Genomic DNA, 26,201 nt, shown 5'->3' with positions numbered 1-26,201 from the left:
AGCAACTGGCAGCAGAAAGCAGGCCATACTCACTCATGGGACGTTCCGGCTTGGCCTGGCAAAGCTCCTTGCCAAAACTGAGGAGGCAAAAGGCATGGAATCAGCATGGCCCCAGGTGCACCCAGGGCCCTGTGGCATGGGGGTGGGGGTGGGACAGGGCTGGGCCTCCACTGGGAGGAGAGGCTGGAGCCCTCGCCCTCGTCTAGCTAGTGAATGCTAACAGACCACAGCAGCACCCCCAGAGTGGGTTTCAGGGGACTCTCAGGCCCCGTGGGAAAAGCACCCAGGTGTGGTCCACACTGCACAGGACAACCCCCTGCAGAGTCACAGTGCAGACCTAAGGCTCGGAAAAGTCCCAGTGCCAAGAACCCACTTAGTGCCAAGGGTCCCGAACGTACCCACAGCACCACTGTGTCCCATCTGTTTAACATGTGGATGGACGAGTGCTCTCTGGGACACACTTTGAAAACTGCTGTGGCCTGGCACTGCCCCTTCCTCACGTGCCTACGGTGGTGCTGCAGGTGCCTTGAAGACTCATTTAGTCCCTGGAGCCAAGAAACCTCTCCGAGGAGACAGCTCTGAAAAGGGGCTTTTCTGGATCATTCTGAGAGTGTGGCCAACATGGTCATGGCTGGGAAATTTAAAATCTGACCAGGGGTTTGTTCTTGGGCACCAGCTCTCCACCTGGCAGGAGGGCAGGAATGAGGCTGCATGGCACGGGCTGCCCAGGGACATGCTGGTCTCAGGCTTCAGCTCAGCCACCTTGGCTTCAGCTTCCTCATCTGTAAATTGGGCCAACTTGGCAGAGCTACCAGTTGGTCAGCTCCTGGAAGCTCCCATTTCCCCCTTGTGAAAAGTCTGCAGTCACTATTGAGGACCCAAAGAAAGGCATCCCAATATCAGCCACGCCAGGACTTGTGTGGCCCCTTGGTCTTGTTCCCTCCTTCCCTGACTGCCCTGGCCAATAGGACTCAGGTGAGAGAAATCTGGGCTGGCCAATGCTTCTGGTCCTTCTGAACAGGGAGGAGGGAGGAGGAGAGGGCTGGCCTGGCCTCCGGCTCTCGGCAGCCCACTTACCCCTGAGACTGCTGGGCGGCCGGGGCCCCGGGCGAGGGCCATGCTACTGTGGAAGGCCGTGGCGGAGATGATCTGTGCAGACGACATGGCAGCCATGCTCTGCAGGGCCTTGTCCTTAGCTGCCTGGTCCTGGGGGAGACATTGCAAGGGAGGACCTCAGCAGGGTCACTAGTCAGGCTGAGGCCAGGCGGGTCTGGCTCTGGGGTCGGGAAAGCTGTCTCACTGCCAGTGGCCAGAGCTGTGGGACCAGGCGTTAAGTCTGTGCCATGCTATTAACTTGTTTTACAACTGATAAAAAGTCACCTGGTTTCTCTGGTCAGTTTTCTCATCTGTCAAAGGGGCATGACACTTGCCCTGCTTATTTCTTCAGAGCTTAGAGAGACATTATCTGCCATTTTATTAATTACGGGGCCACCTCGAGAACGAGGGTCTTCTATGCTTTGCTCACCTCTCTACCACGGGTGCCCAGCTCAGCACTTGTCTTGTGAAAGCGAAGCATAAATATCTGCTGGATCCCGACTCAAGTGCACAGAAAGCATCGTCCCTGGCCACACGGGCTGTCCGGAGGCAACAGACCATTTCCTGTGGCCCGACCTGCCTCGGTCCTCCCTAAGGATCTCCCCGGGCACTGCAGGCACCTGGGACTCACCCGTCTTTCACGGATCAGAAGGTAAATACCCACTGTCTGCCCTCCAAAGGCTCTAAGACCCCAGAGGATGGGTTCACCCGGAATAGGCCCGGAACAAATGAGCACACAGGGAAAGCCACGTGGATGGCACGGGTAACAATAGTAATAGTTTGTTATATTCGTATAAGCCAGTGGTTTCCATCCTGAGTGCCTGAATTCCAAAGGTCTTCAAAACCAATGACACAACATTCCCTATTTCAAGAAGCCTAATGGAAATTGTGTCTTTTTTTTTTTTTTTTTTTTTTTTTTCAGAGACAGGGTCTCGCTCTGTCACACAGGCTGGAGTACTGCACAATTGTGGCTCACTACAGCTTCAAACTCCTGGGCTCCAATGATCTGCCCATCTTAGCCTCCTGAGTAGCTGGGACCACAGGCATGCGTTACTGTACCCAGCAGGGATTATCCCAAAAGACCACACACACCCAGGCTGGAACAGCAAGTATCATTCACTGTCTGCAGCTTTATCAGGGCTAAATGGCTCGACTGAGTCAACTCAGGAGCTCTGATTAGAAATTTGGTATCTGGCCGGAAGTGGTGGCTCATGCCTGTTATTCCAGCACCTGGAGAGGCTGAGGTTGGTAGATTGCCTGAGCCCAGGAGTTCAAGGCCAGCCTGGGCAACTTGGCGAAACCTGTCTCTACAAAAAATACAAAACTTAGCCAGGTCTGGTGGTGTGTGCCTTTGGCCAAGCTACTCAAGGAGCTGAGGTGGGAGGATAGCTTAAACCTGGGAAACAGGGACTGCAGTGAGCTGAGATTGCACCACTGCACTCCAGCCTGGGCAACAGACCAAGAATCTGTCTAATTAAATACATAAATATCTTTATGATTATTATTTTTTTTTCAGACAGCATCTCATTAGCCCAGGCTGGTCTCAAACTCCTGGCTTCAAGTGATCCTCCCGCCTCGACCGCCCAGTGCTGGGATTATAGGCATGAGCGACTGCCCCCAGCCATGAATTTTTTTTTAATGAGAAAGATAAAACCATTATTGAATAACTAATAATAATTAACTTGGTAGATCCGGATCTCCCTTAAGTGACACAAAGGTTGAGAACCTCCCAACTACTTGGGAGGCTGAGGCAGGAGGATCACCTCAGCCCAGGAGGTCGAGGCTGCAGTGAGCTGTGACAGCACTAATGCACTCCAGCCTGGGCGACAGAGTGAGAGTCTCTAAAAAATAAAGTAAAAACAGAAGTTGAGAAGCAACGGCGAGCCTTGCACCTCACAAGCTCTTCGGAGGGATGCCTCGACACGGTCCACACTGCAGCTCCATGAGGCGCGCAGCACCGCAGCCCGGAGGCTCAGAGAGGCTTAGTGCTCCCCTGCCGTCCTGGTGCCGTGCAGGTGTGGAGCCAGAACACAGCAGGCCCTTCCACTCAGCCTCTCAAGGTGACCATTTCACCCATGTGGCATGAGGCAGCCCAGGGAAGGTTTTCAAGAACACGACCTCACTGCGTCCTGAGACTGGCAGGACTAGTAGGATCCTTAAGATGAAGAAACTGAGGCTCCGAGAATTTGGGTGACTAGGGTGCTGAGAGTGGTGAGGGTGGCCAGCTGAGCTCGGTCCAGATTGGCACACAGGGGGCCGTGCAAATGAAGGGGTCGGGGGAGACGCATCATAGAGGGCGGTGGGGAGTGGGGAACCGTTCTGAGCAGTGGGTCATTGTCAACGTGGACAAAGCAGTGAAACAGATGAGGTTTGTCCCTGGTCCTTCCTGGCCTCCTCCCCACTGTCCTTTTGGGGCCAAACTTGGGCTTTGCTCTCAGAGGTTGTCTCTGATAACCAAAGAGGGAGCTAACTAGTAAGTCTAAGGGTGTGTCTCATCCAGGGACACTTGCAGTTTTCAGGAGGAAAGCGCCCAGGCCAGCCCCCGGCCTCTCCCCGCAGGAGGGCATGAGGGACTTGGCAGGCGCACCCCCGCGAGCCCACAGACCTCGGCACTTAACTGCATCACGAGGCCGGGGCTGCACCTGCTCAGTGCCTGCCTTCCTGGACACTCGATCTAAACAAACGGCTGGGGCTCAGGAAACCATGGCCTGAGCAGGGTAGGGCAGGGGTCAGGAGGAAGTGGGAAGGACCTGATGGGAGTGACAGCAGTAGCCGGGCAATGGAGCCAGGGAGCCACTAACTGGGGCCGGGAGGGGCACTTGGATATCACCTTGCTCGTCTGTCACTTTACAGATGAGGAAACTGAACAGAGCTCCAGGAGGTCCCAGTGACTTTGCCCAAGTACCCACGGCCATGGGGCAGAGCCAGGCCTAGGACCCAGCCTCTCACTCAGGGATTTCTACCGGATCACTCTCTAACCCAGAGCTTAATCACTTCGGGTTCTAGATTCTTTGAGAATATGACAAAATCCTCACAGCAATCTCTCCAAGAAAACTCACATATACATGGAAATTTGCATATTTTAAGGAGTTTATGGCTCCCCTTGGTGTCTGTCCAGCCATCCACTGAAGGCTGTCCTTGGGCCCCAAGTCAGAACCTGTGGACAAGGATGAATACAATTCCCTGAGGCAAATTTGGGCCTCACAGCTGGCCCCCAAGGAGTTGCCCTAAACGCAGCAGTGGGAAGTCTATTCACTGTGGTCATCTGCGGGGTCCCGGTGAGCCAGAGGCGGACAAAAGAGGGGAAACAGGGAGCAGGGCTAGGTTGTGGGTGCTTCCAGGGTACACTAGCCAGGCGGAGAGGCAGGCAGCAACAGCTGAGGGCTGGTCAGCTGTCCCAGGGAAAAAGGAGCGAGGTGCCAGGCCACAGTTGTGGGGCTTGGGGAACAGCTGGGCTGATGGCAGGAGGAATGGAACTGAGTGGGCAGTGGGGTGTGGCTTCCTAGGAGGCAGAAAGGTTTGTGGTTCCCACCCACTCATTCTGAGATTCCAGTGTCAGGATCATGAACTGCCAGGGCCAGACGGGACCTTCAAGGTCATCTAATTCAGTGGCTTTTCTTTAATATAAAAAATATTTTTAGAGATGGGGTCTCACGATGTTGCCCAGGCTGAAGTGGCCAGTCACAGGTGCAGTCACAGCTCACTGCAGACTCCACCTCCTGCCCTCAACCTCCAAGTAGCTGGGATTACAGGCGTGCGTGCCCAGCTAGCCCAGTGGCTTTTTTTGAGATGGAATCTCACTCTGTTGCCCAGGTTGGAGTGCAGTGGCACTACCTTGGCTCACTGCAACCTCTGCTTCCCAGGTTCAAGTGATTCTTCTACCTTAGCCTCCCCAGTAGCTGGGATTACAGGTGTGCGCCATCACACCTGGCTAATTTTTATATTTTTAGTAGAGACAGGGTTTCACCATGTTGGCCAGGCTGGTCTCGAACTCCTGACCTCAAGTGATCCGCCCACCTTGGCCTCCCAAAGAGCTTACAGGCGTGAGCCATTATGCCTGACCTCCCAGTAGCTTTTAAACTGGGTTCTGAGGTCCCCTAGAGTCCAAGTGTCATGAGGTAGGAAAGGATTCACGGGAGGAGAGGAGCCTTGCCAACCTAGCTTTGACCAGAACAGCTCCTCTGATAACACATCAGGGTGATATTTTGTTGGGAGAAAAAAAGGAAAGGGGCTACATTGCTTTAAAAAAAAAATGTTTGCAGGCCAGTCCCAGTGACTCATGCCTATAATTTCAGCACTTTGAGAGGCCAAGGCAAGAGGATCTCTTGAGCCCAAAGGTTTATGGACCTCTCAGGCAAAATAGGGAGACTCCGTCTCTATAAAAAAATAGAAAAAAATGGCCGTGCAGTGGCACTTGCCTGTGGTCCCAGATACTCAGGAGGCTGAGGTGGGAGGATGGTTGGAGTTTATGAGGTCAACGCGGCCGTGAGCTATGATTGCGTCACTGCACTCCGCGTGGGTGACGGAGATCCTGTCTCTAAAAATACATCAATAAAAATGTTTATAAATGGTCTAGACTTAATGCCTCAAATGTCAGATCTTCCCACCGACTGGCTGTGCAGGCTCTGTGGTCATCATCTCCCTGATGGAGAGCTCACACCCTCCTAGTGTTCACCCAAAGGCCCCCAGTTCCAGGGTCCCAGAGGCCTGATTCCTGTGGGGAGCAGCATTCCCCTACCCCGAGGGGAATGCTGCAACATCAGGCCCCCCAGAGCTGTCACCTATGAGCAGGGGCCCTGTAAGACGGGGCTGACCCAGGGAAGGGAAGGAACCCCCAGTCCCACAGGGCAGGAAGCAGGAAGGAATTCCCCAGCTCCCACAACACCATAAACGCCACCACCACCCCCACAGCAGGTGCCCCCCATGCCCCTGCTGCTCTACATGCTCTGGTTGAGGGCACTAAGGCGCCCTCAAGAAATGAGGGCTGGCGGGTGATCCAGCTGCTCTGAGCCATGTGAGCCCCTCTAAGCAGGAGCCAGCGAGGGGGGATCCCAGCAGGAGCCTGGCCTGTAGCTCCCAGGGTGTGGGGAGACAGGCGTCCACCACTTGGCCCTCTTGTGCGGATGGGAGACAGGTTACAGGCCCAACCTGGCTTTCCTCAACAGAGAGAAGCACACTGACTCACACACCAGCAGCCACGCCCTGACCCCAAAGGGAAGGCACACTGCTGGAGAAAGCCACCACTCCTGGCCCCTCCAGCCCCCAACCCTGCAGTTTCCTTACCTTTAGCTTGGCCTGGATCTCGCGAGCTTTGCGACGAGCCAGCACCTGGATGTGGCTGGAAACCTGTGGCAGGGAGAGAGGGCTCCGGTCTCTACCTCCCAACAACCTGTGTTCCCCAGCCTGGCTTCCGGCTTCCCGACCCTCGCCCTCCACAGCCCTCGATCCACATCTGTGGACAAAATGAATGAATGAATGAAAGGGTCAACTGGTCGGCCCTCAGTCCTGCCTTGCCCAGCTAATCCAGAAGCTGGCAATATTTCAAAAGCGCAGCGCCGGCAGGGAGCAGTGGCTCACACCTGTAATCCCAATCCCAGCACTTTGGGAGGCTAAGGCAGGTGGATCACTTGAGGCCAGGAGTTCGAGACCAGCCCAGCCAACATAGTGAAACTCCATTTCTACTAAAACCACAAAAATTAGCTGGGTGTGGTGGCGCATTCCTGTTATCCCAGCTACTTGGAAGACTGAGGTAGGAGAATTGCTTGAACCCAGGAGGCGGAGGTTGCAGTGAGTGCAGATTGCATCACTGTACTCCAGCTTGGGCAACAGAGCGGGACTCTGTCTCAAAAAAGAAAAAAAAAAAAAAAAAAGTAGTGCCAATGTTTTACTGTCTGTCCTGGTGTCCTGGAGAAGGATAAGAGGGGGCTGTTGACTCTCCAGAGAGGGAAGGAGTTTCCTCCTAAGTGATGACAGCAGGGACCCCAAGAAAACTGAACCACCCAGCCGGGCATGTAATCCCACGCCTGTAATCCCACCACTTTGGGAGGCTGAGGTGGGTGGATTACATGAGGTCAGGAATTCCAGACCATCCTGGCCAACATGGTGAAACCCTGTCTCTACTAAAAATACAAAAAATTAGCTGGGCGTTGTGGCGGGTGACTATAACCCCAGCTATTCGGGAGGCTGAGGCTGGAGAATGGCTTGAACCCATGAGGCGGAGGTTGCGGTGAGCTGAGATCGCGTCATTGCACTCCAGTCTGGGCAACACAAGTGAAACCCCGTCTCAGGAAGAAAAAAAGAAAAACTGGACCACCCGTGACACGCCCAACAGAGATAACTCATCCAGAGCTGCCGCCCCTTGAAAGCCTGCGTCTGGTCCTGGGAGGGCCTGGCCCACCTTGGGAGCAGGCTGGTGCTGGGGTACCACCCCTGGGACCCCTACCCGTCTCTTGAGGCCCACCTGCTTCCTGGTGCGGGTCTTCCCTGTCCGGAGCTTGATGTAGCGGGCAATCAGCTCGTTCCGACCTGCAGAGACACCAGCATCCTCAGCGGAGAGGACAAAAGGCTGGAAGCGGTGAGGGGGTGCGGGGCACCTTCTGCGGGGGAGGAGCCCTATGCTCCCTCTCTGCCCATCCTAAGCAGATCTGTGGGGTGAGGATTCTGTGGGTTCCCTCTCTGGATCACAGGGATCTCCCAGCAGCGAGAGAAAGACAAGGCCTCACTGTGGGGACTGAAACCTGTGAACAAGGTTAACAGGGCCCATGGCCACCAACCACACACAGCCTGAGGAAGTTCCAGAGCCTCCCTTGACCCCCGGCACCGTTCCTCAGCACTGGCCACCTCCTCCCCTCTCCCCACACTTTCTCCTGGGGCCTTCTGCACACTTGGGAGGCTCCAGGGAGGTGCCCGGCCCTCGGCCTTGCCCTGTGTGACTGCCACCGTGCCCTCCGCCTCTGTAAACGAGTAGGAGTGTCCAGACTTCTTGTCCTGTCTGCAGGCAGCAGCAGGCATGGGGGGTGCAACTGCTGGAGACACTTAGTGACCCAGAGAGGAGGCCTGAGCCTGTTCGCTCAGAAAGAAAAGCCAGTTAGTGCACATGTGCAGCCCCATGGCAGACTCGGAGCCCTCAACAAGGAAGGCTGAGCACTCCCCATGGGCCCAGCCCCTGAGGGACTGCCGCTGTGCCTGAAGCATCCTGGAAAACCCCAAAGAGCGTCCATGGCTTCCAGTATTGAAAAAGATGATGGAAAGGGGTTCCTCATCTCAAAGCGTCACCTAGTTCAGGAGTGGCATGTGCCCACACAATGAAATCCATGGGTGCTACGGACAGGGGCGTGTTCACAGGACCAGGGGCCAGTTTGGGCTGGGTGGTCAGGCAAACCCTTGGGTGTCCCTTGACCCCTGGGTAGTGTTAGACCATACAGAAAAGCAGTGGGTGAGGAGAGGCAGAGCAAGAGGGTTTGAGTGCGGGCATCAGAGGGAGCAGCTGCCAGCCCGCCCCGTCCTGCGGAGCCTGGAGGGCTTGCGGCTGTCCGCAGGAGGCAGCTGCTGATGGTGGGGGAGGTGAGGGGAGTGGGCTGCCGGCCACCTGGGTTGTAACCAGAGTGCACGGCCACGGCCAAGCTGACCCCCCAGCTGACCTTTCCCCAATGCCAAGGCCAAATGAAGAGGCTACTCTCCAGAGGTACTGTCGGCCAGAAAAGGTTTGCCTGTGTCAGAGGAAGGAGGGAGGGGAGAATCGGAGTCTGGGGACATTGTCCGTGGGCTGTTCTGCACCTAAAACCCTGAGTCCACAAGACGTCTCCTCTCAAAGCGTTCTAGGGAAAGGCTTTGGCGGTCCAGTGAACGGTCGACAGTTCTACCCTAGGTCTAGCTAAAGTCACCCGTGCAGCATCTCGGGTGTAAGTCATCACCAGTGGGTGAATGAACTAGGGCCACAGACCTGCGAGCTGGCGAGCCAGGCTAGAGCCTGGCAGCTCCACAAGTGAGGTTTGGGAGCACGGTAAGTCTCTCCCCTTTAAGGACCTTCACTCAGCCTTCTCTTTTCTTTTTTTTTTTTAAGAGACGGAGTCTCGCTCTGTCGCCCAGGCTGGAGTGCGGTGGTGCGGTCTCGGCTCACTGCAAGCTCCGCCTCCCGGGTTCCCGCCATTCTCCTGCCTCAGCCTCCCGAGTAGCTGGGACTACAGGCGCCCACCACCACGCTCGGCTAATTTTTTGTATTTTTAGTGGAGACGGGGTTTCACCGTGTTAGCCAGGATGGTCTGGATCTCCTGACTTCGCGATCTGCCCGCCTTGGCCTCCCAAAGTGCTGGGATTACAGGCCTGAGCCACCGCGCCCGGCCAGCCTTCTCTTCTTGAATCTAGTTCCTTTAAGGTTTTTCCTGCAGATTTTTCCAAATTTCTACAAATGTAGGAAACAGACCTCAACGCTGGCTCAGTGAGAACCCTCTGTGGCTCAGTTTCCTTTTCTGTAAAATGAACATGCTCTAGGCCCAAGTAAGTAACCCAGTTCAGAGACTAGTCTGCAAGCAAGGAAGAGCATGAGGGAGGAAGAGGTTCCCAAGAGCTGCGAAGTGGGTGGTGGTGTAGCACACCATCTGGGATACAGTTCTTGGTTGCTCCTCTGGCCCGTGCCTTGCACACAGGTTACCGTGTGCTCATTGGTTGTCCGTGTCTGTCTTTCCTTGCTAGACTCTCGACAGCTCAGAGGAAGAAGCCATGCAGCCGTTCAAGTCTGCATGTCCAGTTCCTGGCACCTACTCGCCGAACGAATGAACGAGTCTGGTGTGGCTCCACTTCCAAAACAGATCCAGAATTCATTCAGCCACTGTGCAGCACCGCACCTTCCAGGGTCCAAGTTCCCGTCATCTCTGGCTTGCATTAGGATCATCACCTTCCATGTGTATTCCCTACTCCCAGTCTGCTCAACATAGCAGCTGCAGCGACCCTATCGAAATTCAGAAGCACTCCAACGGCTTCCATCTGCCCCAGATTAATGGTGTCCAAGTCCTTACAACGGCATGGAAACCCCTGCAGGATGTGGCCACCCCAGTTCAGTCACCTCTCTGATCTAGTCTACCTGCTCCATCCTAAACCTCTTACTGTCCTGGGATGCACCAGGCCCACACCTGCCCCACCAAGGTCCCTGTGCTTCCTGTTTCTCCTCCAGGGAACACTCAGCCCCAGAGTCCCACACCACCTGCACCCCTCGGGTGCCACTCTCTCTTCCCTGACCACCCCACCGAGGGCTGAAGTCGTACTCCTACCTGCCCACCCTGGCACCCACCGCCTTTCCTTTTCTCCACAGCACCTTCTAGCATAACACATAATCTAACTTATTTCAGTACCATCTGTGCCCCCACCCCCATCAGAACCACAGTCCAGGTGAATAGGGATTTTTGGTCCATTTATTCACTTTTTTATACCCAACACCTAGAAAACTGCCTGCATACTGTAGGCGTTCAATAAATACTTGCTGCCTGAATGACAAGGGAATGAATGCTAAGATGCTGGTCAGATGTCCCGTAACTGTTTTAGTATTCTCAGACAAAGGAGTGAGTTAAATACACGCAAATAACCTTATACTTCTGGGCCAGGCACGGTGGCTCACGCCTGTAATCCCAGCACTTTGGGAGGCCGAGGCGGGCGGATCACAAGGTCAGGAGATCGAGACCACGGTGAAACCCCGTCTCTACTAAAAATACAAAAAAATTAGCCGGGCGCGGTTGTGGGCGCCTGTAGTCCCAGCTACTCGGGAGGCTGAGGCAGGAGAATGGCGTGAACCCGGGAGGCGGAGCTTGCAGTGAGCTGAGATCCGGCCACTGCACTCCAGCCTGGGCGACAGAGCGAGACTCCGTCAAAAAAAAAAAAAAAAAAAAAAAAAAAAAAAAAACCTTATACTTCTGATTCGTCTGACGTAACTTTCAAAGCGCCGTCCTGTCCTGGTCTCATTGAACTTTTCTGTACCTGAGCAAACCCCGACTTTTGTGAAGACTAAGACATTTAGAAATTGGGAGGCCGGGCCTGGTGGCTCAAGCCTGTAATCTCAGCACTTTGGGAGGCCGAGACGGGCGGATCATGAGGTCAGGAGATCGAGACCATCCTGGCTAACACAGTGAAACCCCGTCTCTACTAAAAAAATACAAAAAACTAGCCTGGCGAGGTGGTGGGCGCCTGTAATCCCAGCTACTCGGGAGGCTGAGGCAGGAGAATGGCATAAACCCGGGAGGCGGAGCTTGCAGTGAGCTGAGATCTGGCCACTGCACTCCAGCCTGGGCGACAGAACGAGACTCCGTCTCAAAAAAAAAAAAAAAAAAAATATTAGGTTAAAAACTTTTGGAGGCAATGGACATATTCATTATCTTGATGGTGGTGATGGCTTCACAGGTGCCTCCATCTGTCAAAATGTATCAAACTGTCCACTTTAAGCATGTACAGTCTGTTGTATGTCAGTTCTACTTCAATGAAGCAAAAATTAAGTTTAGGGACTTGGAAGGGGCCCGTGTAAGTGCTGGGTCACCTCATGAGCTTCACAGTAAATCCACCTCCTCCCTGCAATGGGCAGGTAATGATACCTATTTGCCAGAGAATTGCTGTCCAGGTGTGACTCTTGGCTCAGGGGCTTGAATATGGCCCGAGGCCCGGTCCAGCCAGGATGCTTAGTTAACGGAACCTCCTGTCATCAGGCAGGACCGCCCCATAACAGTGCTGTTTCCTCCACAGCCTGTAGTGAGCAGCAGTAGGGAGACCTTGCCCCCCATCAGCTGAGACCCTCACCCCAAACATCACAGAGGACTCAGCCTCTGCAAGGAATCCCTGCCCACCACCCCACAACTACCTTCACCTCCTGCCACAAGGTTCCAGGGCTCTGCTGCTAGAAACGGCATCTTAGCCCTGGGCGAGAGGCTAGGAAGCGGGCAGGACAGGAGCCACACCAAGCGGTCTAAGGCAGGCTCAGCTGTCTTCTTTTTTGTTTTGTTTTGTTTTTCTGAGATGGAGTCTCGCTTTTGCCCAGGCTGGAATGCAGGTGGTGTGATCTTGGCTCACCACAACCTCCGCCTCCCGGGTTCCAGTGATTCTCCCACCTCAGCCTCCCAAGTAGCTGGGATTACAGGCACACACCTCCAACGCCTGGCTAATTTTTGTATTTTTAGTAGAGGCAGGGTTTCACCATATTGGCCAGGCTGGTCTCGAACCCCTTACCTCAAGTAATCTGCCCACCTCAGCCTCCCAAAGTGCTGGGATTATAGGCATAAGCCACCGCACCCAGCCCGTCTTTGTATTTTTTTCTATTTTTATCTTTTTTTTTTTTTTTGAGACGGAGTTTCACTCTGTTGCCCAGGCTGGAGTGCAATAGTGCAGTCTTGGCTCACTACAACCTCTGCCTCCCGGGTTCAAGTGATTCTCCTGCCTCAGCCTCCCAAGTAGCTGGGATTACAAGCATGCGCCACCACACCCAGCTAATTTTGTATTTTTAGTAGAGACGTGGTTTCTCCATGTTGGTCAGGCTGGTCTCGAACTCCTGACCTCAGGTGATCTGCCTGCCTCGGCCTCCCAAAGTGCTGGGATTACAGGTGTGAGCCACCACACCTGGCTTTTCTTTCTTTTTAAAACTGTACATACTGGTTGACTAGCCCTTATCTAACATGCTTGGAACAAGAAGTGTTTCAGATCTGGGATTTTTTCAAATTTGGGGGCTATCTGCATTATATACTTACCAGTTGAGCATTTCTAATCCTAAAATCCATCAGCACTCAAAAAGTTTCAAACTTTGGAGTATTTCAGATTTTGGATTTTCAGATTTGGGATGCTCAACCTGTATTTCTGGGGTACAAAGTGATGTTATGATATATATTTATATAATGTGAAATGATTAAATCAAACTAATTAACATGTCCATCATTTCAAATACTCATCATTCTTCATGATGAGAACATGAAATTTACTTTCTTAGCACTTTTGAAAAATGGAATACATTATTATTCGCTGTAGTCACCACGCTGGGCAATAGGTCTCCAAAAACATCCCTCCTTGACTGGGCGTCATGGCTCACACCTATAATCCCAGCTCTTTGGGAGGCCGAGGCAGGAAGATTGCCCAAGCCCAGGAATTCAGGATCAGCCTGGGCAACATAGTGAGACCCCACCCCATCTCTGCAAAAAAATAAAAATAAGGCCAGGCACGGTGGCTCACGCCTGTAATCCCAGTACTTTGGGAGGTCGAGGTGGGCGGATCACAACGTCAGAAGATCAAGATCATCCCGGCTAACACAGTGAAACCCCGTCTCTACTAAAAATACAAAAAAACTAGCCGGGCGTGGTGGCGGCACCTGTAGTCCCAGCTACTCGGGAGGCTGAGGCCGGGAGAATGGCGTGAACCCGGGAGGTGGAGCTTGCAGTGAGCTGAGATCGCGCCACTGCACTCCAGCCTGGGCGACAGAGCAAGACTCTGTGTCAAAAAAAAAAAAAAAAAAAGAAATAAAAATAAAAATAAAAAAATAATAAAAATAAAAATTAAAAATTAGCCAGGTGTGGTGGCACATGCCTGTAGTCCCAGCCACTCAGGACGCTGCGGCAGGAGGCTCACTTGAGTCCAGGGGATTGAGGCTGCAGTGAGCCGTGATCACACCACTGCACTTCTGCCAGGGAGAGAAAGATCCTGTCTAAAACAAACAAACAAACAAAACAGAAAAAAAAAACTAAAAACCAAAAACATTTCCCCATCTAACTGAAACTGTATTCTTTGACCAACAGCTCCCGGTCGCGCCCGCCCAAGCCTCCAGTAACCACCTTTCTACTCTCTGCTGTGAGCTCCGCTGTTTTAGATTCCACCTCTGAGTGAGCCCTCCGGGCATTTGTCCTTCCGGGTCTGGTGTATGTCACTCGGCACACTGTCCTCCAGGTTTGTATCTGTTAAAGTTGTGTTTTTCCCCTGGCTGTCTGGGGAGCTTCTACCTCCTCTCCCTTGCTGGCTCATCTCAGACCCTCCAGCCTCGTTGTGCTGGTCAGGGGTGATGCCGGCAGTTGAGAACCTCCTGTGGGGCAGTGAAGTGTGGGGTGTCTGTGGGTGTCTGTGGGTGTTTCAGACAAGGGGAACAGGCAGCTTCCTTCCTGCCACCAGGGGTGCTCTAGAGGTCAACGCAGCCATGTCACTGCCTCCAGGCCAGCTGGTATCTAATCCAGGCTTTACACACAGAGGGAGCTGCTGTGGCCTGTCACTCCGATGACAACGTTAATGACAATGAACGCTTGCTGCACACCTCCTCAGTACCAGTATCTGTGCGGACATGGATATGTATCCTGTGACAGCTTATCTGCATTCACCCTTTCGATCCTCACAACAGCTCCATGAGGGTGGTGCTGTCATCCACCACCGACAGGGAAACAGCAAGGTTGAGAAATGTCCTCAGGGTCACAGGCAAGCAGGTGGCTGAGATCTGGGTCCACGTAGCCTGGTGCCAGTGCCCATCTGTGACTACTGCACGGTACCACTCCGAATGAACAGGGAATTGGAGGTCACTTCTCTTAGAAGCAGGGCTGGACCACGTGACTCTAGAGGTCCTGTTTAGCCTGATGAAGATGAAACGGAAGCCCAGAGAGGGGAAATGACTTATTTATAGTCTCATGGCTTGCTAGTGTTCCAGGCACCACGAGGTGTTTTCCAAGGCTGTCCCCAATGCTTTGAGACTCCTATTTGCTGGCTGTTTCCCCCTAGGATGTGTTCCCCCAACAGGGCTGAGCTTCCTCTGCAAGGGACGATGCTGCTCCTCCCCTTTGGATCAATCCCCCAATTCCTAAGTCTCTGCATGAAGTAAGGTCCTGGAGGGAGATCTGACTATTTGGACCTGAGGTCCTGCCCACCACTCATGGACAGTGGTACCCAGAGCTGATGGGAGCCAACGTATCCTGGATCCTGTAGACACCAGGAGGCTCCCAGAGTCAGGGACAAGCGCGGAAGGGAGTAGGGAGCGTGGGCCTACAGGCAGAGCGTGGGAACCAGAGTGAAGACCAGCAAAGGGCCATGGCAGTGAGAAACTTGTAAGGCACCCAGCCGAGGTGGTGGCGGTGGGAAGGCTTGTCCTTGTCCCAGCTCTGCCCCCAGCTGCATAACCGCAGGCCCTCTCCCTCTGGTGGCTGAGAACACAGGCTGGGGAAGGAGGAGGCCAGTCGGGCAGCTGCGCATTGCAATGTGGCAGGTGGCCTCGGCCAACCCCAGCGCAGGCCTGGGTGGGGCTGGGAAGGACAACCCTGCCAGACTGTGGCCCATCTGTCGGAGGACATGTGTCCAGCAGCCCCCAGCTCACACAGCTCACACCCACGGCCCCACCCCACCAGGGGCAAAGGCTGCCCATGGAGAAACAGGAGCCGTGGCCCAAAGGCTGAGGATGGAGCATTCCCGAGGCAGCGTCCGTCCACGAGGAATCTCCGCTTTCTCCTAGCCCCACACCCAGCCTCACACACACCCTGCCATCACATAGCACCACTAAAATCGTTACCCCAGCTGCACAATCCTGCCTGGGCTAGGTCATTTCTGTATCTCATTTCCTCTGCGCCGAGTCCCCTCTCTCCATGGCAGCCCACCCCCCCAGGCCATAAACTATTAAATGGCATGGAGTAAGTCAAACACCCGCCACTCAGCAGAGGGCCAGCAAGGTCAGCGAGTATGGTTAATATTGTTAACGAAGCCCTGTTATAGTGAATGCTATTGGCTTTCAAACTTGAAAAGGACTGAGGATCTGAGGGCACAAGCCTCCCCACCAAAGAGCGGGTGGAAGCGCACGTGGACATCTTCAGTTCACTGTAGGCCTCGGTGGAGCGAGCAAGCGCCACATTGCACCCCTGCAGGTTGGGGCTCAGGGAGAGGAGGCTGGGCCCATCCTCCCTGCCCCACCCTAATCCCCAGTGGCCTGGAAATGGGGACCGGGATGTGTGTGGGGGCGTGCAGCTATCCAGGGATCAGCTGAAGCCATAAACACCTGGGGCTGGAGGAGGAGGCTATTTGTGGAGAAGGAACTTCTGACTGAAGCCTGAGAAGGCAGCAATTGGGCCTGACATTCGAGCTGTTCCTACCATTGTCCCTGGAGGGCTCTGAGGCTTCTGTGAAATCAGCCAGGCTTCGAGGCCACAGCCCCAGGAAGCACCAAGAAGCCGGCCCGGCTCCCCACCCAAGAGGACATGCCCATTCCTGCTTCAGTCTCTGTCCTAGTCGCGCTCCCCCACCACGCCGTGAGTTCCTCGAGGGCAGGTGCATGTTCCCTTCACCCCATGCTGTGCATTTGGCACCTGCTGTGTGCTCTCATCCCTGCTACTACACTAGAAGGCAAGGTCTTATTCCAATAACCTCATGAAAGGATGCTCTGCAACACGAATCATTAAGGAAATGCAAATCAAAAACCACAAGATTGCGCTTCACACCCGCTAGCATGGCTACGATCCAAAAAATGGAAAATAACAAGTGTTGATGAGGATGTGCGAAATCAGAACTTTTGTTCATTGCTGGCGGGAATGTAAAGTGATGCAGCCGCTGTGGAAAATAGTTTGGTGGTCCCTCAAAAACTTAAACATAAAATTACCATATGAGCTAGCAATTCCAATCCCACAAGAACTGAAAGCAGGGACTCGAGAGACCTGTACACCAGTGTTCATCGCAGTATTAGTCATAGTAGTCAAAAGGTAGAAGCAATACGAATGTCTATCCACAGGTGAACAGATAAGCAAGATGCAGTCTATCCATACAATGGAATATTACTCAGTTTTTTTTTTTTTTTTTTTTTGAGACGGAGTCTCACTCTGCCGCCCAGGCTGGAGTGCGGTGGCCGGATCTCGGCTCACTGCAAGCTCCGCCTCCCAGGTTTATGCCATTCTCCCGCCTCAGCCTCCCGAGTAGCTGAGACTACAGGCGCCGCCACCTCACCCGGCTAGTTTTTTGTATTTTTTAGTAGAGATGGGGTTTCACCGTGTTCGCCAGGATGGTCTCGATCTCCTGACCTCGTGATCCGCCCGCCTCAGCCTCCCAAAGTGCTGGGATTACAGGCGTGAGCCACCGCGCCCGGCTACTCAGTCTTTAAAAAGAAGGAAATTCTGACACACGCTACAACATGGATGAACCTTAAAGACATTGTACCAAGTGAAATAAGCCAGACACAAAAGGGGAGATACTGTATGATTCCATTTTTCTTTTTCTTTTTTGTTTGAGATGGAGTCTCACTCTGTCATCCAGGATGGAGTGCAGTGGCGTGATCTCAGCTCACACTGCAACCTCCACCTCCCAGGTTCAAGCAACTCTCGTGCTTCAGCCTCCCAAGTAGCTGGGATTACAGGTGTGCACCACACCCAGCTAATTTTGTAACTTTTGTATTTTTAGTAGAGACGGGTTTTCACCATGTTGACCAGGCTGGTCTCGAACTCCTGACCTCAAGTGATCTGCCCACCTTGGCCTCCCAAAGTGCTGGGATTACACGTGTGAGCCATCACGCCTGGCCTGATTCCACTTTTTTTTTTTTGAGACAGAGTCTCGCTTTGTCACCCAGGCAGGAGTGCAGTGGCATGATCTCGACTCACTGAAACCTCCGCCTCCCAGGTTAAAGAGATTCTCTTGCCTCAGTCTCCGGAGTAGCTGTGATTACAGGTGTGCACCACCACACCCAGTTAATTTTGTAATTTTGTATTTTTAGTAGAGACGGGGTTTCATCATGTTGGCCAGGCTGGTCTCAAACTCCTGACCTCTTGATTCACCCGCCTCGGCATCCCAAAGTGCTGGGATTACAGGCGTGAGCCACCGCGGCTGGCTTGATTCCACCTTTATGAAATGCCTCGAACAGGCAAATCGTAGAGGAAGAAAAGAGAACAGGTTACCAGCGGCTGGGGCAGAGGGGAATGGGGAATTACTGTTTAATGGGTACAGAATTTCTATTTGAGATGATGGAAAAGTTCTGGAAATGGATGGTGATGATGGCTGCACAAGAAGGTGAATGTACTTAATGCCACTGACCTGCACACATAAAAATGGCTTAAATGGTTAATTTTACGTAATGTATATTTTTTCACAATAAAATAAACCAAAACATCCCCCACAAAGGCAATAGTATTATGACTTCCACTTTACAAAAGGAAAGTGAAGCCCAAGGAGGTTAAATAACTTGCCCAAGGTCATGCCAGCTCTCGGGGCAGAGTAGATTTGAACACTCCGTCATCAGGCCTCCAGGCACCTGAAGCCAGGGCTATAGGCCGTAGGGAGGAGCATGGGAGCAGCTGGAAACCCACAAGGCAACAAAGCAAAGAGGAGCAGAGAATCCCGCGAACGAGGCCATGGTGAAGAAGTGGGGGCAGGAGCCCAGGTGAGACTCCTAACCTCTGTCCCATCGCCTTTGTGAACAGACCCCTCGACCTGCTCTACTCCCAAACTCAGCCCGAGTCCGGGTCCGGTTCTGCCTCTTAATAGCTGTGTGACTCATCCACAAAACGAGGGCATCCCTTCACCTCTGACAGTCTGATGAATCAACAGTGCTTTGCCCAGACCCTCCATCAGGTCCCCCAAACCCACCGTACAAAGTCCCACCTCTAGGCCGATGCTCACAACCTCTCCGCCCCCTGGCCTGGAGCACTGCTATGGTTTGAGTATCTGTCCCCTCCAAAATTCAGGTTGAAATTTAATCCCCCATGTGGCAGTACTGACAGGTGGGGCCTTTACGGAGTGATATGGCCCTGAGGGCACTGCCTTCGTGATGGATTAACCCACTCATGGATTAATGGGCTAACGGGTTAGCACGGGAGTGGGACTGGGGGCTATCTCAGAGAAGAGGAGGCCTGAGCAAGCACAGCCGGCCCCCTCGCCACGGGATGCCTGCACCACCTTGGGACTCTGCAGAGTCCCCTCCAGCACGAAGGGCCTCACAGATACAGCCCCTCGACCTTGGAGCTTCCTGGCCTCTGTAACTGTAAGGAATAAACTTCTGCTTTATTACCCAGTTTCAGGTATTCTGTTATAAACAACAGAAAACAGACCAAGACAAGCACCCACGCTCAGCTCCGCTTCCTTCAAGACAACTTCCAAGATAAATCTGGTTGATGCTGGCTGTGGACAACGCTGGTGTCTGCCTGGGTGGCTAACTGTCCAGAGAGGTTTCTCCTGCCCCTCTCATTAGACCATGAAGTCGTGGAGAGCAGAGACCACACGGCCTCAATACGGCCTGCCCAGTGGGGGTGGGCGCTTAATGAGAGCTGACGGGCAGCTAATAGGATGGCCCAACTGGGACACAGGAGGGGAGAAGCAGAGAGAGAGGCAGGGAAAAGAAGAGGCAGGAAGACTCGGGAAAGTCAAGAGCAACCTCAGGAAGGTGAGAAGCATAGGAGGCAGAAAGGGATGAATGCAGAGGAAACCCCAGAGCTAGCCACAGCCCTCCAGAGGGCAGGAGGTGGGACGCGAGCCCACCTGGCCAGCACTGAGTGTGAGGAGTGGGGAAGGCGAGGAGCAGGCAGAAGGGGGCGAGAAGTTGTTCAAATCCCACCACCTGCATGCTAGGCTAGGCCGACTGCGAGCCTGGCCAAAGGAGGTCAGGGAGGCCAGCATTGGCTGTGCCAGGGGGAGGGTCACACAGTGACAGGGCAGAAATGAAAGCGGCTGTGGGCAGGAGAAGGCAAGCACCCCGGGCCCGGGAGCCGGCCCACGAGGGTGAGAGGTGCTCAAGGGGAGGGCTGGAGCCAACAAGCGTGGGAGATTCAGCTCAGAAATAGCAGGTGTTAATCTGTCATGCTGCTTTGCATGTCATCTGCATGTCTGCCTGGCCTTGGTCAGCGTGTCCTATGCTGGATGTGTCATGGCCGCAGGCCTAACCCCTGTCCTCAAACAGCTAAGGCCAGGTCCCCAGGTCAGGAGTCATCCTCTCAGCCCCACCCCATACCCCACTGGGCCAGCCCACTTGGAAAGGGACTGGTGGTCTTTGGATGCAGGGAAGTGAGGGGTGAGAAAAGACCAGAGCTCTGGGGATGCTGGAAGCAGCTGGGGGCTCAGAATGGGGCTGGGGTACACAGAGGATGGGAAGCGCAGGTCCCCGAGGGGAAGATGAGAAGACAGGAGGGGAGCAGCCACGGTGAGCTTAGGTCTGAGTCAGCTCTCAGCTTGGCCTCCCGTTCTGCCTCCCAGAGGGCCCATCCCACACACTGGGGTGAGCTCAGAGCTATCTATAGCTCCCAGCCGGGCCGGGCAGCTCTGCCTGCTGACGGCCCTCCATCAGTCCCCACGCAGTCCTGCCTTGGCTCGGCCCCCGGGACTGGTAAGAAGAGACGGGGTGAACGGGTGTCTGGATCCCAGCAGAACCTATTCTCATGCAGGACAGGTGCTGTGGGGGCTGGGCGGTTGTCAGAGCCTGCAGTACAGCCTCCAGGGCCCTGCCCAGGGCCTGACCCACCTGGAGCCAGGGCCAGGCAGCGGAGGAGCAAGGCCATGCAGTTGACAGAGGAGCGCCAAGCTCAGAGGCAGGAGAACTGGGTTAAAGCCCCACTCTCCACTTCCGACTTGAAAGACCGGAGAAACTCTTGGCTTCCCTGGACTTCCATTTCTGCATGTGTAAGCACAGATGCCATTCCTCCTTCCTCGAAGGGACCCTTGAAAGGACCGAAAGATCACCGATGCCCAGGATGCTGGGAGCGCTGGCGTGTTATGAAGCACAGGGAAGCAGCGCCTCTGCCCCTCCTCGCTCTTCCTCCAGGCCCTCCCGAGCGTCCCCACCCCAAACCCCTCCCCGGGTCTCAGCACAGGGAAGGAGCAGCATCCGAGATGCTAACATGGCCAGGACGGTTTGCCAAACCATTTTCAGTCTGCTTCCCCGAGTCAGTGGCTTCCCTCCTGCCAAAGAGAATTCCAACCCAAGGCCTGCCAGAGATCCACAGCCTGGCGCTTCCCCAGGCTTGGTCACAGTCTCTTAACCCCAATATCTTTATATGTGAAGCAGGTTCAGAAACATCTACCTATAAGAACTAAATAAAACTAAGTATCCACCCAAATGTCCATCGGCAGACAAATGGATAAACAAAATGTGGTCTATACAATGGAATATTACTCAGCCTTAAAAAGGAAGGAAACGCCGGGCGCGGTGGCTCAAGCCTGTAATCCCAGCACTTTGGGAGGCCGAGACGGGCGGATCACAAGGTCAGAAGATCGAGACCATCCTGGCTAACCCGGTGAAACCCCGTCTCTACTAAAAAATACAAAAAACTAGCCGGGCGAGGTGGCGGGCGCCTGTAGTCCCAGCTACTCGGGAGGCTGAGGCAGGAGAATGGCGTAAACCCGGGAGGCGGAGCTTGCAGTGAGCCGAGATCCGGCCACTGCACTCCAGCCTGGGCGACAGAGCGAGACTCCGTCTCAAAAAAAAAAAAAAAAAGGAAGGAAACTCTGACCTAGGTTACAATACAGATAAACATTGAGGACCTTGTGTTAAGTGAAATTAGCCAGTCACAAAAGGGCAAATGTTTTATGATTCCACTTATATGAGGTAACTAAAGCTTTAGTCAAACCCATAAAGACAGAAAGCAGAACGGTGGTTGCCAGGGCTGGAGGGTGGGGAGGATGGCAAGAATGGGGAATTATTGTTTAAAAGGTAAAGAATCTCACTTTGAAATGAAATATTTCTGGTGATGGGTGGTAGTAATGGCTGTACATCAATGTGAATATATTTAATGCCATCAAACTATAAAAAACTACAATGATTAAAATGGAAAATGTTACATATATTTTTACACACACATACCCCCCCCCCCAAAAAAAGCAAGTACTCAAAAGCCCTTGGTCCCCACAGGTGCTCAATTCCACAGATGTCTGTTGATTTACCACATTCTGGCATCTCCACGGGGCCCTCCCAGACACCCGCAGCGCCCTCCGTCCTTGCCCCTTGCTGGATGCCTCATGCACACTTAGGATTTCCAGCCCATCTCTGCCTCTAAAGCACACAGACCTGGCCTGTAAAGGGTCAGGGCACAAACCACAGCTCCCCAGCCAAGCCGTTTGCCCTTCCCTGCACTCCCCCTGCCCTTTCTCATTTCATACCTAAGCTCATAATCTATAGCCATCCGCTCCTCCACCAAAGCAGAGGAAAGAGCCTGGGGGTCCCAGAGGCTGCGTCCCTCCTGGCCAAATGGGAACAATCTCTGCAAAGCACCCAACACCACACCAGACACCCCCAGGTGCTCCATACACAGCTGTCTCCCCCATGATGCTTCCCCAGGCACTAAAAGTAAGAAGCAAAACTTCACAAGTAGAAGTGGAAGGGACTTCACAGGATGCAGAGGAAGAAAATCCCAAGATGGCCAGGTCTACTGGGACCCTGAGTCAGCAGTGGCTCACGCCTGTAATCCCAGCATTTTGGGAGGCCAAGGCAGACGGATCATCTAAGGTCAGGAGTTCAAGACCAGCCTGGCCAACATGGTGAAACCTCGTCTCTACTAAAAATACAAAAATTAGCCGGGCGTGCTGGCGGGCACCTGTAATCCCAGCTACTTGGTAGGCTGAGTCAGGAGAATTGCTTGAACCTGGGAGGCGGAGGTTGCAGTGAGCCAAGATCGTGCCACTGTACTCCAGCCTGGGTGACAGAGTGAGACTCCATCTAAAAAAAAAAAAAAAAAAAAAAAAAAAAACCAAGAAAATCGCAGAATGACAGTTGTGCAACAGGCCTGGGGGGCATCTGGCACAGAATAAAGCAGGAGGGCAGCGGCCTCCGGGAGGATTACTTTTAGGAAAAAAAAAATCTTAGGTCACCTGGTATACTGGACCATATTAAGAGAATTTCAGGCCAGGTGCAGTGCCTCACTCCTGTAATCCCACCACTCTGGGAGGCCCAGGCAGGACTGCTTGAGCGCAGGAGTTCACGATCAGCTCGGGCAACACAGCAAGACCCCGTCTCCACAAAAAATAAAAAAAGTAGCCAGGCAAGGTGATGCTTGCCTGTAGTCCTAACTACTCGGGAGGCCAAGGTGGCAGGATCGCTTGAGCCCAGGAGGTAGAGCCTGTGGTGAGGCAGTGAGCTATGACTATGCCACTGCACTCCAGCCTGGATGACAGAGCAAGACCTTGTCTCTTAAAACAAAGAAGAAAAAAAAAGAGTGAGAATTTTACTCTTTTCTGAACAGTTTGAAGATAAACTAATGATAGATGTAGAAACAAGTGACCAAATGAAAAAAATCAAGAACATTATCTCCAGGAAAACCAAAAAGCTGTATGAGAAAAGAAACGTAAAACTATATGGAACAGCTGTGACCAATGTTTACTTTGTAAAGATACTAAAGTCTCGAATATAAGTTTAATCAAAAACTATAGGAAGGCCAGGCAGGTGGCCTGGGCAGAAGGCTGGCTGTAATCCCAGCACTTTGGGAGGCTGGGGCAAGAGGATGGCTTCAGACCAGGAGTTCGAGACCAGCCTACACAAGGCAGTGAGGCACCATCTTGATAAAATATTTATTTTTTGGCCAGGTACTGTGGTTCACACCTGTAATCCCAGCACTTTGGGAGGCCGAGGCGTGCGGATCTCCTGAGATCAGGAGTTTGAGACCAGCCTGACCAACATGGTGAAACCCCATCTCCACTAAAAACGCAAAAATTAGCCAGGGGCCTGGGTGGCAGGCGCCTGTAATCCCAGTTATTTGGGAGGCTGAGGCAGAAGAATCGCTTGAACCCAGGAGGCGGAGATTGCAGTGAGCCGAGATAGCGCCACTGCACTCCAGCCTGGGTGCAACAGAGCAAGACTCCGTCTCAAAAAAAAAAAAAAATTTTTTTTAATTTTACATTTATTTTTTACTTTTCTCACTCTGTGACCTGTAATCTGTAGCCTGTAACTCTCACTCTGTCACCCAGGCTAGAGTCCAGTGGTGCAATCTCAGCTCACTGCAACCTCCGCCTCTTGGGTTCAAGCGATTCTCCTGCCTCAGCTTCCCAAGTAGCTGGGACTACAGGCATGCGCCACGATGCCTGGCTAATTTTTGTACTTTTAGTAGAGACGGGGTTTCACCATGTTGGCCAGGCTGGTCTCGAACTCCTGACCTCAGGTGATGTGCCTGCCTCGGCCTCCCAGAGCGCTGGAATTACAGGCATGAGTCACTGCGCCCGGACTTTATAAAAAACTTTACAATTAGCCAGGCATGGTCGTAGGCACTTGGCTATGGCAGTGTATTGCTGGATTTTTCCAATGCCTCTTGCTCCTAAATACGGTCACAAGACTGGGTTCCGGACAGTAAATATACCAGGGGTTAGTTTCCCAGTGTCTTCCTTAAAGGTAGCCAGGTCACTCTTCATCCCATTCTCCTGTCTGCTAGCTGCAATGTGACTCCTGGAACCGAAGCAGCTGCTTGGGCCTTAAGGGAATATTCACAAAGGAAGTCATGCTCATGAGCCACAAGACGGAAGCATCTGGGTCCCTGAGAGCTTCATGGAGCAGAGCTGCCACACCTTCCCTAGACTACCTACCCTCCAGACATTTATAGGAAAGAGAAGTAAATTTCTCTTATATAAGCCACTGCTATTTGGGATCTGTTAAAGCCAAACTTCATCTTAACTGCCACAAACACATTCAAGTATTTTATTTAGAAATACAGATGCAAGGTCAGGTGTGGTGGCTCACACCTGTAATCCCAGCACTTTGGGAGGCTGAGGCAGGTGGATCATGAAGTCAGATCAAGACCCTCCTGGCTAACATGGTGAAACTCCATCTCTATTGTGCCACTGTACTCCAGCCTGGGCGACAGGGGAGAGAGCGAGACTTTGTCTCAAAAAAAAAGAAATACAGATTCAAAGAAAAAAGAAATACAGATGCAAATGGTAGAATAAAAAGATGAGGCCGGGCGCAGCGGCTCACACCTGTAATCCCAGCACTTTGGGAGACCAAGGTGGGCAGATCACATGGTCAGGAGATCCAGACCATCCTGGCTAACATGGTGAAACCCCATCTCTACTAAAAATACAAAAAAATTAGCGGCCGGGCGCGGTGGCTCAAGCCTGTAATCCCAGCACTTTGGGAGGCCGAGACGGGTGGATCACGAGGTCAGGAGATCGAGACCATCCTGGATAACACGGTGAAACCTCGTCTCTACTAAGAAATACAAAAAACTAGCCGGGCGAGGTGGCGGGCGCCTGTAGTCCCAGCTACTCGGGAGGCTGAGGCAGGAGAATGGCGTGAACCCGGGAGGCGGAGCTTGCAGTGAGCTGAGATCCGGCCATTGCACTCCAGCCTGGGCTACAGAGCGAGACTCCGTCTCAAAAAAAAAAAAAAAAAAAAAAAAAAAATACAAAAATTAGCTGGGCGTGGTGGCGGCGCCTGTAGTCCCAGCTACTCGGGAGGCACAGTGAGGCAGGAGAATGGCATGAACCCGGGAGGCGGAGCTCGCAGTGAGCCGAGATCGCGCCACTGCCCTCCAGCCTGGGCGACAGAGCAAGACTCCGTCTGAAAAAAAAAAAAGACGAAGAGTTGGCATCTAGGAAGATCTAGGAAGCTGCACTTGGGAATGAGTAGAAGAGGCCCAAACGACTTCTGTTTCCGCTTCAAACCTTGTACTACAGTTTTATATTTTAAGCGATGCACATAAAATATATGTAATTGTAAAAAAGAAAAAAAAAGGCCAAGGGCAGTGGCTCATGCCTGTAATCCCAACACATTGGGAGGCCGAGGCAGGCCGATCATTTGAAGTTAGGTGTTCAAGACCAGCCTGGCCAACATGGTGAAACCCAGCTCTACTAAAAATACAAAAATCAGCCGGGCGTGGTGGCACATGCCTATAGACCCAACGACTTGGGAGGGCGAGGCAGGAGAATCACTTTAACCCACGAGGCAGAGGCTGCAGTGAGCCGAGATTGCTCCAAAAAAAAAAAAAAGAAGAAAAGCAAAGCCGGGGCAGTGGCTCATGCCTGTAATCCCAGCACTTTGGGAGGCCAAGGCGGGAGGATCACCTGAGGTCCGGAGTTCAAGACCAGCCTAACCAACACGGAAAAACCCTGTCTCTACTAAAAATACAAAATTAGCCAGGAGTGGTGGCGCACGCCTGTAATCCAAGCTACTCAGGAGGCTGAGGTGGGAGAATCGCTTGATCCCGGGAGGCAGAGGTGGCGGTGAGCTAAGATTACGCCACTGC

The 26,201-nt window shown here is 53.1% G+C and overlaps 1 protein-coding gene across 3 annotated transcripts in view; it reads right to left on the bottom strand.

Annotated features, from left to right (window-relative positions):
• TEAD4 (TEA domain transcription factor 4) overlaps positions 1-26,201 on the bottom strand; it is an 86,958-nt gene that overhangs the window by 21,178 nt on the left and 39,579 nt on the right. For all 3 annotated transcript variants that reach the window (XM_050750163.1, XM_050750162.1, XM_050750164.1), the window contains exons 3-6: positions 7,556-7,620; positions 6,379-6,441; positions 1,078-1,206; positions 34-77 (exon numbers count right to left, since the gene is read on the bottom strand). In XM_050750163.1, the coding sequence (XP_050606120.1) occupies positions 34-77; positions 1,078-1,206; positions 6,379-6,441; positions 7,556-7,620 (301 nt within the window). The remainder of the gene's footprint in view (positions 1-33; positions 78-1,077; positions 1,207-6,378; positions 6,442-7,555; positions 7,621-26,201) is intronic.

The sequence above is a fragment of the Macaca thibetana genome, chromosome 11, assembly GCF_024542745.1.
Source record: "Macaca thibetana thibetana isolate TM-01 chromosome 11, ASM2454274v1, whole genome shotgun sequence".
Classification (NCBI taxonomy): domain Eukaryota; kingdom Metazoa; phylum Chordata; class Mammalia; order Primates; family Cercopithecidae; genus Macaca; species Macaca thibetana.
The sequence above is the reverse complement of the archived record's forward strand: the minus strand, read 5'-3'. Positions and strand labels throughout refer to the sequence as shown.